At 35.4% G+C, this 17,222-nt stretch overlaps 1 protein-coding gene and 1 pseudogene across 11 annotated transcripts; both read right to left on the bottom strand.

The window, feature by feature from the left end:
- Window positions 1-1,474: 1,474 nt before the first annotated feature.
- Window positions 1,475-9,399, bottom strand: LOC107856126 (ubiquitin C-terminal hydrolase 12). Of its 11 annotated transcripts, XM_047400551.1 has the most exons (13): window positions 9,048-9,389; window positions 8,418-8,508; window positions 7,969-8,028; window positions 7,771-7,882; window positions 7,316-7,372; window positions 7,183-7,227; window positions 6,655-6,717; window positions 5,776-5,995; window positions 4,697-4,774; window positions 4,490-4,578; window positions 3,981-4,089; window positions 3,829-3,897; window positions 3,206-3,683 (listed from the first exon to the last, which is right to left on the bottom strand). In XM_047400551.1, exons 8-13 carry the CDS (start codon window positions 5,782-5,784, stop codon window positions 3,654-3,656), a joined length of 384 nt encoding a protein of 127 aa, XP_047256507.1. In that variant the 5' UTR covers window positions 5,785-5,995; window positions 6,655-6,717; window positions 7,183-7,227; window positions 7,316-7,372; window positions 7,771-7,882; window positions 7,969-8,028; window positions 8,418-8,508; window positions 9,048-9,389; the 3' UTR covers window positions 3,206-3,653. The 11 variants fall into 11 exon arrangements, with proteins under 11 accessions (XP_047256508.1, XP_047256507.1, XP_047256504.1 ...); XM_047400548.1 differs by having other exon boundaries at window positions 5,776-5,998; window positions 8,418-9,389; XM_047400547.1 differs by having other exon boundaries at window positions 5,776-5,998; window positions 7,176-7,227; window positions 7,969-8,508.
- A 2,944-nt stretch (window positions 9,400-12,343) lies between these two features.
- LOC107856125 lies at window positions 12,344-15,880 on the bottom strand (annotated as a pseudogene).
- Window positions 15,881-17,222: the final 1,342 nt, after the last annotated feature.

Raw genomic sequence — 17,222 nt, 5'->3', positions numbered from 1 at the left:
AAATTTTCGATGACCTTAAAGTCGGAAACAACAAACAATACTAATTTCAAATTTTTTGACGACCTTGAATTCGGAAACAATGAACAATACCGAATTTAAAATTTTCAATAACCTCAAAGTCGAAACAATAGAGAATTTTTAAATTTTCGACGACCTTGAAGTCGGAAATAATGGACAATACCCATTTTAAAATTTACGATGACCTTGAATTTGGAAATAATGGACAATATCGATTTTGAAATTTTTTGAGGATTTTTAAATCCGGAAACAACGAACAATACCAATTTCCAAATTTTCAACGACCTTGAAGCCGGAAACAATGAAAAATACCGAATTTAAAATTTTCCTTGACCTTAAAGTCGGAAACAATAGAGAATTTTGAAATTTTCAACGACCTTGAAGTCGGATATAATGGACAATACCCATTTTAAAATTTACGATGACCTTGAATTCAGAAATAATGGACAATATCGATTTTGAAATTTTTTGAGGATTTTTAAATCCGGAAACAACGAACAATACCAATTTCAAAATTTTCAACGACCTTGAAGCCGGAAACAATGAAAAATGCCGAATTTAAAATTTTCGATGACCTTAAAGTCGGAAACAACGAACAATACCAATTTCAAAACTTTTGACGACTTTGAATTCGGAAACAATGAACAATGCCGAATTTAAAATTTTCAATAACCTTAAAATCGGAAACAATGGAGAATTTTAAAATTTTCAACGACCTTCAAGTCGGAAATAATGAAAAATATCGATTTTAAAAATTCCGACGATCTGGAAATTAGAATCAATGAACAATACCCATTTTAAAATTTTCGACGAATTTAAAGTCGAAACCAATCGATTATATGCTTGGAGATGAAGAAAATGATAATTAAAAATGAATAAAGCAAATGAATAAAGAAAATAAAAAAATATTAAAAATTAATTTTTAAATGAATAAGGAATTATTAAAAATGAATAAAGAAAAAAAAGAAATATTAAAAATTAATTTTTAATTAAAAATTCGGTTCTCACTCTCTTTAAAGAGAGTAAAACACACTCTCTTGCCACATCAGCGTCGGGGGGGGAGGGGGGGTTAATAAATCCACTTTTAAATAGTTTAGGGGCGTAATAGGACCCCTCTAAAGTTAAAGGTATGTCTCAACTCTTTCGGGTATAGTTCGAGGGGAGGGGGGGGGGGTAACAAGCTATTTTCTCTAAAGATTAATATAAACTAACTACAGTGTATCACTATCATGGACATATCATAAGATTCCAAATGTACGTTGCATACAATCATGGAAATATCATATTACTAGATGATACATGACATTCACGTATCATATTAATTGTTGCTTATTTACATTGGTAACTACAATAACAAATGAATTTTTTTTGTAGTGATCAATCACTCGAGCATTCTCAATCAAACACTTGTTCAATTAAATTTAATGATTAAATTAGTTTAGAAGTTCAAGAATTAAAATCAAAATGTAGATATTCAAAAATCGAACCAAAAATACAATAAATTACATTTTTTTCTCATATCAATATAATAGAAAAAAGACATCTTAAAATAAGGACAAAATTTATATTTATATTATCATTACCCATGTAGACAACCCCACCATTAAGTTCCTGAAACTCAAAAAACCATTCCCGAATGGGACACATATGATAGGTACATGCTGAATCCAATATCCACTCATCTGGATAAGATGATATTGAAGGCATAACAATTAAGGAAACATCTGATTCTGCATCACTTTTGCATTCTGCAACATTTGCATCTTGCGGATCTTGCGGTCTCTTTTCTTTCTTTTTCAACTTCGGACAGTCTTTCTTCCGGTGTCCTTTCTCATGACAAAAAGCACACTCATCTTTGGCAACAGCTCGGTCCAGTGGCGGAGCCGGAATTTTCGCTAAGGGGGTTCATTAGTGAATATAAAAACTAATCGAAGGGGGTTCAACATCTAATATATATACCTAAAAAATAATTTTAACCATGTATATATAACATAATTTTCCGCCGAAGGAGATTCGGATGAACCCCCTGACTTTAGTGTAGTTCCGCCACTGGCTCGGCCCTTTGATTTGGACCTTCCTCTTCTCCCCTTAGTCTTGCTTTGCTGACGACCCCTTGCCACCAATCCGATGACTTTCAACCAAAAAAAATTATAATAAGTATTTTAACACGGAAGAGGTATTATGTATCATTACACTAAGGGGCATGACCTATATCAGCACAGGCCCAACAAATCAAGCATTTAAATTTGTATAAATAACATAAATACCAACTCTTTTAAAAGTAATTATACTCTCCCACTTTTTTAATTACTTTACTCTCTCTCCCTATTAATATACATAACATAGCCAACATATACATAACATTCTATCTATATGTTGGAATTTTTGTAATATGTTTAGGGAGTTAGTTTTTTTTTGTAATATTGGAAACACAAGTTGTGTATTTGTGTAATTTTTTATTTAAAGTTTTAATGAAAGCATTCAAGTTTTCTCTCAATAGCAATAGTAAATATGATGCCCCATAATTGAAATTAAAACAGACGTATCAACAATTCAAAGGTTTTAAATGTATGAATATGGCGTACGTTGCTCTTTACAATACGCACAGTAAAACATAAACATAAATTGTGTCCTTCCGACAACCAATCCAAGTCTTAGAAAAAAAAATATTAACTTTTCCGACTATTTTCCCAATCAAGAAAAGAGATACCCATATATTTTCCAATTTAATGATTTTTTTCACAATTTCTTGGTCATAACTTATACTAACTGTAGTAGAAGTCGCCCCATGGGAATAAAAGAAAGTGATCTCCGTAAACCAACCGAGCGATTAAGATTCGTCTAATATCACCTCACCAACAAAGTGAAAGTTTGGGCGGTCGAATAACTGAGCTATTAAGATTCGTCCCATATCGAATAACCAACGAACCAAGCTATTAAGATTCAAATTAAAACCATGTACTTCCCCATTAAAAGGGAAAGTATAAAGAACCAAAAGAAATTTTCCTTCCAACCCAGAAGAGTAATAATGTTGACCACTAATAATACACCATAATGACACTAATCCGAGCTTCAAACTAAGACAAAAAAATACAGCAAAATTCTGTGTAAATGACAAGAATATGGAGTGAAATGAAATTGGTAAGCTTCAGATTTATCAGAAATCAGATAAAGATTGAAACTTTAATGGGTAAAGTGCCAAAATCAACTCACTGTGATCATTCATTCATTCATTCAGTTTTGCTAGATATGTACACAAATAATGGCTCGTGTAAAGTGCAAGCAAATAATGGGTGGAAATGAAAAAGATAAAATGTAGTACTCCTCTGTGTCGCATGCTGGAAAAATAAAAATAACTATGCGCAGGGTCATAGGAAGGGTCCGACAACAAGGACCTATTGTATGCAGCCTTATCTTGCATTTCAACAAAAAGTTGTTTCCAAGACTTGAACCCGTGACCTGTCCCAACTAGTATTCTTTCTTCCCCATTTTTTACTGCCTTGTCCTTGGTCCCCTTTCATTACTCTTGTCCTATAATAGTGTGCAGAATATAGCCGACGACTGTGCCCATACTCTAAAAAAGAGGGAACCTTAGGAAAGCGATATTGTTCACCACATTGATTTCGAAGGGATTTCTAAAAGCAAATTATATCTCCATCTCCCATCTGCAGAGCCAAAATAGTATTGCAAAAAGATACATAGCTAATAAGTCCAGCAGAAGAAACAAAATGAAAAAACTACGGAAAATTCGACAACACCAGCAAAAGCATAAAAAACCAAAAGTGCCAACTGGCAATTGATTGCACTTACATCACACTCACAAAAACTCGTATTACTGTCAATGTGTTCACAAATCACAATCGGTTCAAAGTTTATCTCCTGTGAGTAGCAAATCCAGAAAGATCATGTATCATACGTTAAGAGTTAAAAGAAAAATTGGTAGGAAGAACAAGAAAACCAACCTCAAAAAAATCAATTTCTTCATCAGGCAAAAAGCCAGCCAACTCATTCAGCTTTGTCAATATCTCCAGCGGCTTGCTACTTCTGTTTACAAACATTCCCCCAATGTACCTGACAAACAAAAAGGAAATCAAGCAGAGAAAGACCAAAATACCTAATCAGGGCTTCTCATATACGCAGCCCAAAGAAATTGGACTATGACAACACTTCCAAGTTTCAAATTCATTAAATTTGGAGAATTAACCCCAAAAGTATGATATCCTCACTAAGTTCAAAAGCTTTGACCTAGTCTTTCTTCTTTTGGCCCTTTGTTGTTGTAATTTCATGCTAACTACAGTGTAACATTCAGTACTCTATGATGTCTGTTTTAGAACTCTAGATTGATTAAAAGTACAAAGAAGCATTCCATGTACCCGAGTGTTCACAAAATATAATGAGGAGATCTCCAATTCAAGCATGAAATTACTGCCTTAGTTATGTATTCCTGCTATTAAGAAGCGAGATGTAATACCTTATCTTCTCTTCCAAAGGGTCATAAAGTTTGAAAAACAGAAGAATTACTTCCTTGACCTTTCCTGGTGGAGATAAAGGTCCCAGATCCTGCAAGAATTCGCAAAACTAAATAATCACAAAAGTAAAACATGACGAACAAAGCTACGGACAAAACATGAAACACGCGAATCACAAAAGGGAAGAAAATAGGCAAGTGATGTACTACCAAGCATAATTCTACTTCTAGAAACACTTTTATCTCAGCATTATTCCCTTTATTTGAAACATCTCTCAGTTCACCAACCTGAAAACACATAATGTAAGATCATTAACATCAAGATAAACAAAACACATAGTGTAAGATCATTAACTCCAAGCTAAACAAGAACTCTAACCGCTTAACAGATTGCACGAACCGCGCACTACAGAAGAAAGGTTGCCGGACAAAAATAATCAAAATATCCGGCACAATGTCACACTTCAAGAAATGCACTCTCAAGGGGGCATAAGGGATCATAATACTTAGTCCAATCAAAAGATATTTCTGGAGGATCAGAGGGAGTTGGGGGAAGAGAGAGAGAGAGAGAGAGAGAGAGAGAGAGAGAGAGAGAGAGAGAGAGAGAGAGAGAGAGAGCAACAAATACACCACTCAAGGGGGGCTGAGAGGCCCCAGTAGTAAGTCCCGTCAAAAAACGTGTCTTGGGGGTGGGTAGGGGCAGAGAGAGAGAAATGGATGTGTGGACCAGCAAATGGATGAGCCAACATGAACAGTAGAAATATTGAACCTATTCAATAGCAACTGAAGAAATCTGTTTAGCTAAGCAACTTGAAGTCAGTTGCTATCAAGTTTTTAATCACAATTTTCAGGAATTCATTAAGATTGAAATAACTATAACATTCTTTAGTGGATTGGAGTCCACGTAACTTTTCTTTGGTGATGATAGTGGAAGTTGGGGGAAATATAGACCATTACGCCGAGTACCTGCTATCTCTCACCTATCTCTCACCTGCACAAGTATCAGGTTGAGTTCACATAGCTATATTAATTTCTTTATTATTGCAAACAAACAAATTGATCAACCTAAACAACAGCCTCTTTTTTCGGTAGAAGAGGCTATCGGGAATTAATAAATCAAACAGTCCCATGTCACTGCAGAACATATCTGGAATTGTCTGGTAATGGCCGATAGCGTTACATCACTGACCAAAATAAGTAAATGATCCAGCAAAAGAATTCCCAATTACAATTATGGCAATAATGGAATGTAAATGAAGAAAGTTCAGATGATAACAATATTGACTTACATTCTTCATAAACCTCCAATGCAAACTTCATCAGTTTTGTAAAGCTATTATGTGGCAGTTAAACACCCATCTTTGCTAAAAGATTCAGAATAACCATCACCCAGATTTGTGCTCTTTGAAAATCATCACCACATAATCTCTCCACTTAAGAGATTGGAATCTTTGACTCATCTTTATTGAAATGTAGGTCATGCAAGCACTTGATGGTACAAGATGCAGTCTGCTGAAATCACAAAAAGGAAAAAACAAACACAAGAACTTTTAGACGCAAGTTGTTACTGATGATTTCCTGAAGGATTGGATAAGAAATCACATTTAAAATTTAGGAAGGGAAATGAAATGTTTGCAGACAAATCTCAATCAAACACCATATTTTAGCTTCCTCAAATGCTAGTTCAGTAAATCATGTGATTTCTTTCAACAACATGTGAATTACAGAAAACATAAAAAAGGTCCATCAATTAATAAAAATTCATTAAAACTATAGAAATAAAATATTTACTGAAGCTTGACAAACAGAAAAGTACTTGTACCTGTTAAACAAAAGACAATACACAATATACAATGGAGAAAATGCAGTCCATGAAACACTTCGTAAAAGGAAATCTATAGAAATCCAAATCTCAATTTCAGTCACATACTATGTTTTAACTTGTTTTACTTTATCAGGTAATTAGTGAAAGTGGTTAAATAGTAAGTAAAAAATAAATCTAGAAAGGTAATAGACGCCTGCATAATTAACAATTTCTAATGTCGATGTATTTTTATGCACCCAAACAAATAAGCATCAGCCTCCAAAATGAAAGAGAAGCGAAAGGATAATAAGATACAGAAAGTAATAAAAGTAATGGAGAAAAAGCACAAGTTCAACAAAATTACCAGTGACCAGAAGCGAAAGTAGCGCCAAAGGACAAAAAACTTGAGCCACAAGAAGTTCAATACCTGTTTTGTCATGAAGATTATTACATGAATTGTACATCCTATCGTCTGCAAACCAGCAATCCAAAGGATCATCTTATATCTTATATAGAGGAGAACACAATCAATGGCAAATAGTGGCATGCGTTGGTGTCTGAATTACAGAGACTCATTAAGCGGATAATAGTTATTCAAACAAAACGTTGAAAACAGTCAAATACAGGATCGGCACTGTAAAAGTCAATGACGCAACAGAGCACAAATTGAAGCTCCACGTATCATGAGTGAGAGGAATCTATTCTTACAGAATAATACCTCTCAACAGGGATATTTTACCTACTACCAGAGGGAACTTTCACTAACTTCTCCATTTTTATGAGAAATAAATTTAAGTAGGTGTTTTCATTATGCTTTTCTCTATGAATATAAACAGAACAGTCGAAGAGTTAAAGTAGCTCAAAAATTCTAAATACAACACTTACTCCATACCCGATGATGAAGATGTCCAAAGGAGATAAGTGTTTCCATGTGCCACTGCAAATTTACAGAAAAATCAGTCACCCAGAATAAAATCATAGCTTAGTTTAAAGTAATCAGAATGGTTTGAATTACATAACCTCACCTAATGGCAAATGCATTGTAATAAAAGAAATGTGTCATTGATTCCATAAGCATCAGGCTACAATGACAAGACATCAAGCAACAATGAGATCGGTGCTCTTCCAAAAAAAAAAAAAAAGAAGGTTATAGTGCTGGATCAAAACAAGTGCTGATTCAAAATTTTACTCTACATTGCACCGGGGCAAGCAGGCATATTGGGCATATATAATGCAGACAGTAAGAACAGATTCAAGATGTAGCAGAAAAGAGCATGACTGTAATCACAATATGTATACAGTTCTTATCAGTCCCACCTCTGCTATATCTCGCTGATGACACTACCAATGACCCTTAATATAGAGGAGAATGAAGAAAATGCATTCAACAGCATTTTCGCACATATTGTTCACATCGTAGCAGAGCAGCACAAGTATAAGAGCATAAACAAGGAAAAAGAAAACTCAGAATCATGATTACCTATGAAGCAAATGCGTTGAAGCTAATAATTGGTCCAGCAATATATAGAGGTGCTTAAATCAGATAGCTCAAGTATATAGTGAAGGAGAATCTCATTTTCAAGACTTCTCTCCTGCCAAAGGGGAAGGGGAAATGTAAGCAGATGACTCCATAAGAAGTTTGTCGAGAAGTTACCAAAAATGTGAATCACCAACTAACCTGCAATAGCTGGTAGCATGTTCTACCTAAAGAAAAATTATTGCAGCGTTGGATGTGCTTCTGCAATTACCACAATTAATAAATATCACAAGAGGTTATGGGTTCAAGCCTTGGAAATAGCCTCTGGCAGAAATGCAAGGTAAGACAGTGTACAATACACCCTTGTGGTGGGGCCCTTCCCCTGACACCACACATAGCGGTAGCTTTAGTGCACTGGGCTGCCCTTTTAATAAATATCACGAGATTCTTCAATAAATCAATTACCACATTTCACTACTTCACTTGACATAAGTATTTATGAAGAGGTGAGTTCGGAATAAAGATTCTTCAATAAATAATGTCCAAGGATGCAGTACTGAAGGAAAGCATGATTCTGTAGCAACCAGGACGTAAAGAAAATATAGCATTTTCAACAGATGCCTTAGCATCTTTGTATGCTCAAGTGATACCTGGATTAAAGCTTCTCAGATCAGCAATTGCTAGAATCACTTGCCATAAGTTCGCACACAGGAGTTCCTTTAAGGATACATGCCAATCATACTGTAGGTTTGTGGTGTCTTTATTACTTATCAAAGTGTAAAGTACAGTTAGAGAAGGATCATGTGATGGTTCCATAAATATCATTCCACCAAAGAAAATGACTTCCTTTCATGTATTGTGTCCAAGAAAAGTACCAAAAAGAAGTCCTGATTCCCAAATGCATCTAGAAAGATCAATCAAAAGATGTTCCGAGAACAAATTGCAAACAGCTACACTAACAAGGTACTATACTACATTTTGTACATTTGAATTAGTCAGAGATCGATTTCCATCTAAATGATTAGCAAGATCCAACTATAGGTCTTACCATATCAAGGTATGGAAGGATTTGTCAATAGTTTGGGGTCATTTTGGAACCCCGAGATATAATACAAGTTTAGGGAAATTAAATCCTCTTTCTAAATCTCACATGATAATGGCAAGAACAACTTATCATTTATGAGAATCATCAGATGTTGGCCCATGGAAGAATGCCATAAGAAAAGTATAAGGGTGTTATTAAAAATATGCCTCTAAAATAGTTCACTTAGCAAACTTACCTCTTTGTCAAACCGATTCAAGTAATACGCCCAATGGTAGTCGTATCCGAAGCTAAAACCAGTAACTTCTTGTACCGTCGTTTGAATCGTTTTATCGATCACCGCTTAAAGACAGAGAAACAACGAGAAAATAGTGAACCACCGAGCATCATACCTCAGAAGCTAGTGTTCTTTTGTTATTTGGATCTGAATTTGTTGTTTGAGAGCTTGAGAAAGTAGAATTGTATGATTGTGTGCGGACTGCGGAGAGAGAGAAAGAGAAATATCTAGAAGGGTAAGGAAAGTCGTGGTTTGGTTTTAAAAAGAAGCTTATCACTTTACCCTTGAAAGTTAGCATATTTACGGCCATACCTTGATCGTCCGAATGATGACATTTCTATATAGTAGAAATGTTATGGAACATGGTAGATGTCCAAGTGTCAAATTAATGGCCATGTGGCCTCATTTTGATAAGGCAAAATGCCTCCTAATCCTCCACTTTTTAAAGTTGTCAAATTGGATAAACTTGTATTAAGCTATAAATAGTCATTTTCTATACTAAGAAAATTGGTGGAAAAAGATTAGTCTTTGTTATTTTATTACTTTCATTACATTATTTATATCACGTTATCAGTACGAAGCTCTAACTAGCTGAGATATGATACTTCTGGACCAAGAATTTCTTTACCCTCTTTCAGAGGTTGGAATGGATCTTTACTCACTTCGAGTGATCAAACAACTATTGGAGTACTTAATGGATATGTTTTATCCATGTAAAATCATTTCAAAACCTTCTCGGTGTAGGCAATTTGATGAATAAAGACCCCATTTGCTAAATGTTCAATTTGCAGACCAAGACAAAGTTTTATCTTTTCAAGATCGTTCATTTCGAATTCTATCTTTAGATATTCAATTGCCTTTTGGGCCTCTTTTGGAGTTCCAATGATATTTATGGCATCCACATAAACAGTGAGTATGACAAATCCTGATGTCGTTTTCTTAATGAAAATACAAGGACAAATGACATCATTTATGTAACCTTTTCTTTTCAAGTACTCACTTAGGCGATTATACCACATATGCGCTGATTGTTTTAGACCGTACAACGATTTTTTTAATCTGATTGAATATAATTTCCATTGGCACTGCTTCAGGAGCTTCACCTATTTTTTTACACTGTTGGTGTCGAGGGCCATTGTTTATTGCAAGGCGATTGATTAAAATTCTTCCACGACCACGACTAGGGTTAAGGCTTTTTTCACACTTGATTTGATGAACATGTGCAACATTCACTTCAGGAAATAGAGTAGTACCAAGAGGTCGACTTTCATTATTTTTTATTAAAGCTCATTATGTTGTTTAGCAACTTAGAAGATGAGCAATCAATTCAAAATACTTTTTAAATCCCATTTCTCGATCTACTGCTGCAAGAGCATACTCAAGGTGGGAAAGGTAGAGAATGTTTTCTCTAATATGTCGTGATCAATTATATTTTCTCTGCATAAATTTAGTTGCGATTTAATTCCAAACATCGCAGAATTATAATCAGTTATATTTTTAAAGTCCTGTAACCTCAAATGAGTCCCCTCATAATGTGCCTGTGGAAGAACGACCATTTCAGGTGGTCGTATCTTTCTTTTAAATTATTCCACAATATAAGTGGATCCTTAATAGTGAGGTATTCCATTTTCAAACCTTCGTCAAGATGATGACGGAAAAATATCATGTCCTTGGCTCGGTCCTGATTTGATGCCTGATTATCATTTTTAATGATTTCTGCTAGACCCATCGCATCCAAATGTACTTTGGCATCCGATGCCCAAGACATGTAAGTTTTGCCCAATAAATTTAGGCCAATAAATTCGCATTGGATATATTTGACATTATTTAAGAAAAATAAATACTAATCTTTTATTGTTGTTAAAAGTTTTTGCATAAACTCATGTTGATAACGTGATATAAATTTTGTAAAGAAAGTAACAAAATAACAAAGAGTAGTCTTTTTCCACCAATTTTCTTAATATAGAAAATGGCTATTTATAGCCTGAGATACAAGTTTATCCAACTTGACAACTTTAAAAGGTGGAAGATTAGTAGGCATTTTGCCTTATTAAAATGAGGTCATATGACCATTAATTTGACACATAGACATCTACCATGTTCCATAACATCTGGTGAAGCTCTATCAGGCGCTCCTTAAGAAAGCTGATAATAACTTGAAGCAAACTTCCTCTCTAAAGATAATGTTGAGCCCATGGACTTAGAAGTCTCAGATTTCTTTGTAGTTTCTAAAGAACATGTTACTCACCCTGTTGGTGATTGACATGAAATAGTCTGATTGTTTTACTTTATGTTAAGTTGTATTAGTTTACATTTCTATAAGTAGTATCTCACTAGTCTTGTAAATAAATAAAATTTGTGCAATACGTTATGTGCTAGTAATGCTGTAATATTTACTTTGTTTATATTTTCATCTTGAAGAATATGGATACTCCTCAAATTTTATTTGGATCAATAATCGATCGTGACGATATTTGTGTAATTGATACCGGGACAATGCACGCAATTTTTAAAGATGAGAAATACTTTTCCCACTTAGTTAGAAGAAAAGCAAATGTTACAACAATCTTTGATAATTTAAAATTAATTGAAGGCTCTGGAAAAGCTACTATATTTCTGCCTAAGGGGACAAAATTAATTATAGAAGATGCATTGTTCTCTGCTAAATCCCCAAGAAACTTATTGCGTTTTAAATATATCCGCCAAAATGGATATCATATTGAGACAATAAATGAAATGAATGCCGAATATCTTGGTATTCGAAGACAATTTGTGAAGTCGAAGAATAGACTAGTCACCTAGGAGAGTGATCTAGTGGCCATTGAAGTGAGTGAAAATCTATGGGTGATTAGGATTCAAATCCCATTAGAGACAAAAATAAAATGCTAGGTGATTCATCACATGTGATAGCGTGAGGTAAGATGTGCATGCAAGCTAAAACTAGACACCTCAGAGACGAACAAACTTGTCTAAATTGACAGCATCTATGTTGGGAAAGAATAATAATAACCTCATAGGTGTAGATGCCTTCGGAGACAAACTGGCATAGCTTTCCACATGCAGCAGCCTCATATGTTGTGATGTTATCGGGGAGTTTTGCATCTAGATGCTCCATTATAGATTTGAAATAACTGAATATTACTACATCAAAGAGTAAAAAGCTAAGTCAGTGATGCTAGGGTAGCAGAAGCTAAATAATCACTAGGGGTCCACTTTACCCTATGAAATAATTAATCCCAAACAAGAGAGAGTGATGTTTACCTATCCCCTACTACTGTTTCCCATAGTCTTCTCCACGAGTTTACCAGTTTAGCAGTTGGATGCAGACTTAGCCCCTTCGTTGTCTTCTCAAATGTCGGGCTCATTTCCTGTACAAGTATGATTGATTCTGATAGCCGGTTAAGGAGGTTTACCAGAGCAATCACTTCATTTCTTTGTAACTGCAGTAATACATGAGACTAGAGAGAGAGACTTAGAAACATAGCTAGGCGTGAATACCACATATTTGTTCTAGATAGAGAGAGGTCTGCTGGTGGAAGACAAAAGAAAACTCAATGTTGATCATGCCGAGATTCACCATCAACTGAGAAGATAATCTTTAGATCAGTTCCAAGTCCAAGAACCTAGAGCTTTCCCCATAATCGACATTTCTCACATACTACACAATCCATGATAGCACTGCAACATGAAAATTGCATACCAAATTGTTCAGTCATATGGTAAACAACATAGCAACTACTACTTTTGAACAACATACACAAGACTGCAGAAAGAGCCAAAAATCTTGTGTATGTATATGCGTACATAAATAGACTGAAGTATAAATGTACTGATGCAGTCAACTCAAAATACAGTCATAAGGTGATTAGTGCAGCATGTATAAGCAAGATGATAGCCTTTAGAACTTTTTTTTCTGAATTTTACGAAATTAACTTGAGAACAGTTCATTAGATAACCAAGCCAGTTTGGTCAATCGTTTCAAAGGAAGAAAATAAAGGCTGAAATCAAGATGAATATTGCAACCTGACATTCCTGAATTGCTTTTGAATCTGCTTTTTTAGCTCAGGTCCACTTTGGCCTTTCCATAGTTTAGCTTCATCAAACGGAACTGGACATGCAGCTTGCAGTTTCTGGTTGTATAATAGTTGTTGTATAAGGGATTCTACTTTAAGGTCTTCCTCAGGATTACCAGTATCATACTCAGCCTGCTCCAAGTAATCTTTTGCCTGTATAGCACGTCAAGAAGGGTGTAGATGACCCAATAAATAAATGCATACAATGTTAACATTATGGGAGTTACCAAAATATAGGTGTATGAGTGTGAACTCACTTTTGTAACAGCGTGGAGAATAAAGAGAAAAGTAAAGTACAAGTTTCTGACACAGTCAGGATACTGTAGAACACAATCATACATCAGATCTGGATTGGTACCCCACTGAAATTGCTAAAAAGCAGTCAGTTTCCCTGTTAAAGTGCTCCAAAAAATAATAGTTCACACTTCATAAAGAATTTTATAAATGCAACAGGTTCAGCCTTGCTGTTGTAGGCTTTTGCTAGTATCGTTTAGCCACTTTTTGGCAAGTAGTAAGAGAAACATGCTGCATATTAGATACAAACTAACTAGATTTGTAGTTTTATCAAGCAAGTAATCAGCAGCTATGTGCATTGAGATTGAAGAGCCTAGACCAGATATTAGCTTGTATAAAACCTTTTTCTCCTGGAAAATCTCACCAGATGCATCTACACACAGAATTGTAACTTCTGTGTTCACAGTGATAATGGATTTGAAAACATAAGAATAGCTCGCAAAAACAATACAGCACGACAAAAAGTAATTTGCATGAGTACCAGCAGACTTCAACAATTTAATATCCTAACTTAAGAAGTCTATTTCTCATTTCAATGGTCTCCTTCGGAATGTAATTCTACAAAGACAAATTGAAAGGATCATTAACTCACATTTTGGATAATCCTCTAAATATACAACATCCCATATTCGCCTGGCTGAGGGACCAGTGTAACCTGTATAATGCTCCAGGTCCAGTAAGAGATTGACATATGTCATCTCACTACGACGAAGTTCAACAAATTAGTAGTAACCCAAAGAAAAACCTTCAAGAAGTAAAAATCAAGGCATTATATAAGTGTTAAACTCTATGATTATACAAGATAGCAGTAAGCTTCTTGTTTATTCAACAATGGAGGAAGTACAGAGTTTGATAGTGTTTATAGAAGAAGGGAAAGAAGAGAACAAAGAGAAGAAGAAGATGAGAGAGAAGAGTAAATGCTTGTATTGAATGAATAGAACAATGTACATTTTTTATGTATATATACTAGCTTGTGATATGCCTAACTAACTCAACTAGCTGTTAACTACTTTGTAACTAACTATTAGAATAGTTATAACTGAAAGCTGGAACAAAGTCTACTTTGTTTTCTATTTGAGTTCACTACTTTTTCAATGTCTTCAACACTCCCCCTCAAGATAGGAAGGTGTGAAGATGTCACAGATTCCTAGCTTGGTATTTAGATGAGTTTGTTGAGCTCTTGTCAGTCCTTTAGTCAGCATGTCTGCAGGTTGATCTTGAGTAGCAATGTAGTGTGTCTGGATCATTCCTTGGACTATTTTTTCCCTTATAAAGAAACAATCAATATCAATATGCTTTGTCCTTTCATGATATATTGGATTAGCAGCTATTTGTAGTGCAGACTTGCTATCACTGAACACATCCACAAGTAGTATTGCTTCACTTCCAATTTCCTTCATCAGACCTAGAATCCATAACAGTTCAGCTGTCACTGCTGCCAGACTTTTGAACTCTGCCTAAGCTGAGCTCTTAGAGACAGTGTTTTGTTTCTTTAATTTCCAAGATACTACTGACTCTCCAATCTTCACAAAATAACCAGTTACAGACCTTCTAGTTTGAGGACAAGCTGCCCAGTCTGCATCACAGTAGGCACTTACTTTATTATCTAAACCACTAGACAACAACACACCTTGACCAGGTTGTCCTTTCACATACATACTTTACTACTCTGAGTGCTGCCTCCATGTGTGATCTTTTAGGATCTTGAAGAAACTGACTTAGTGTTTGAACACAAAAGGCTATGTCTGGCCTTGTCATGGTTAGGTACAACAGCTTTCCAATCAATTTTTGATAAGCACCTTGGTTTGCTGGTGGATCCTCAGTAGTCTGTCTATGCTTAACATGCTCATCAAACTGTCTAGATGTTAGCTTGGTGTTGTAGTCCATAGGCGTAGCTGCAGGCTTGGCTGCTGTTAAGCCTAGCTCAGATAGTAACTCTAAAGCATATTTTCTCTAATGCATCAGTATTCCTTTGTCAGACCTTGCAAATTCTATTCCTAAGAAGTATCTCAGCTCACCTAGATCCTTCATCTTGAAGTTTTGGTGTAGAATTGTCTTGGTCTCTTCTATCAGCTTTACACTATCTCCTGTGATCAACATGTCATCAACATATACTAGTACAAGAATGATGCCTTCTGTTGTCTTCCTGATATACAAGGATGGATCATATTGACTCTGAATGAAGTGAGATCTTACCAAAACCTCTGATAGCTTGGTGTTTCATTGCCTTGGTGCTTGTTTAAGACCATATAAGGATTTGAGTAGTCTACATACTGCATTCTCCCCCTCACTAGCAAATCCTTGAGGTAGATCCATGTACACTTTATCATAAAGATCACCATTTAGGAAAGCATTGTAGACATTCATTTGTTGGACACACCAATGATTTTTAGCTGCTGCTGCAAGTACAGTTCTTACTATCTTCATTTTTACTACTGGAGAAAATGTTTCTTGGTAATCAATGCCTTCTCTTTGTCCATAACCCTTTGCTACTTACTAGTCTTGCTTTAAACCTCTCAACTTCACCTGAGGCCTTATACTTCACTTTATATATCCATCTGCAACCAATAGCCTTCTTTCCTTCAGGCAAGGTAACAACCTTTCAGGTGTTGTTAGAATTCAATGTTTCTATTTCATTATTCATTGCTTCCAACCATCTAGGGTCTTTGCAGGCTTCAGAGTAGCTTGTAGGTTCAGTAACACATGAAGTGTTCATCACATAGCTCTTGTATGACTGAGAAAGTCTATCATAAGACACATGATTTGCAAGAGCATGAGATACCTTCTTTGTGTTTTTAGAAACAAAGTCATTCATCCATGCAGATGACTTTCTTTCTCTTGTTGACTTGTTTGATCCTAAGATGCAACTGGTTGAGATGCAGCTTGTGTAGTGGCAGGAATGCTCTGGAGTTGTTGCTCTTGTTGAGTAGCCCCTTGACTTTTACTTGACCTCCTTTGGTATACCTTTATTATGGACTGTCTGAGAGTAGGTTCCTTTGGTGGTAGCTGCTCTTGCTGACTGTTTGAGGTAATAGTCCTTTAGGATGAGACTTGTATAGGAATCTGCATGACCTCAGTAGTTACTGGTTACTGATCTTCTAAAGGGAAAACATGTTGAGGTGCCTGAGGCTGCTTCTTGAGTTCCTTAAAAGGAAATATATCTTCCCTGAATGACACATCTCTACATACAAAAAAAATATTAGTAGATAAATCATATAGAACATATCCCTTCTGAGTACTAGAGTACCCCATCATGATGCATGTCCTTGTTCTAGACATGAGCTTATCATGTTCATTTAGTACTTTGGCATAACACAGGCATCCCATTACTCTGAGATTATCATGATTTGGTTGCTTATACAACTTTTCATAAGGACCCACAAGCTGAATGACTGGACTAGGCAACCTATTGATGATACATACTGCAGTTAGAACACAATAACCCCAGAACCTTATTGGAATTTCAGCCTGAAATCTGCTAGCTCTTGTCACTTCTAGTATGTGTCTGTGATTTCTCTCAGCAACACCATTTTGCTGAGGAAAATATGGATATGTAGTTTGATGAACTATGACATATTCCTGGAACAACTCTTTACATATTGAGTTGGCAAACTCAGTACCATTATCAGTCCTCACTACTTTGATAACCTTGTCAAACTGAGTTTTGACATATACAAGAAAGTGTTGAATCTAAACACACACATCAGACTTAAGTTTTAACAGAAATATCCAAGTGTACCTTGAAAAATCATCAACCACTGTTAGAAAA

Source organism: Capsicum annuum, chromosome 12 (genome assembly GCF_002878395.1).
Source record: "Capsicum annuum cultivar UCD-10X-F1 chromosome 12, UCD10Xv1.1, whole genome shotgun sequence".
Classification (NCBI taxonomy): domain Eukaryota; kingdom Viridiplantae; phylum Streptophyta; class Magnoliopsida; order Solanales; family Solanaceae; genus Capsicum; species Capsicum annuum.
This window is presented reverse-complemented; position numbering and strand designations above follow the sequence as displayed.

What these genes read in the sequence shown, in the direction of transcription:
- LOC107856126 (XM_047400552.1), bottom strand. An exon ending in TAGAAGTAGAATTATGCTTG is followed by an intron (nt 4,579 to 4,696) that starts GTAGTACATCAC and finishes GAATTCTTGCAG; the next exon opens with GATCTGGGACCTTTATCTCC. An exon ending in CCTTTGGAAGAGAAGATAAG is followed by an intron (nt 4,090 to 4,489) that starts GTATTACATCTC and finishes TTTGTTTGTCAG; the next exon opens with GTACATTGGGGGAATGTTTG.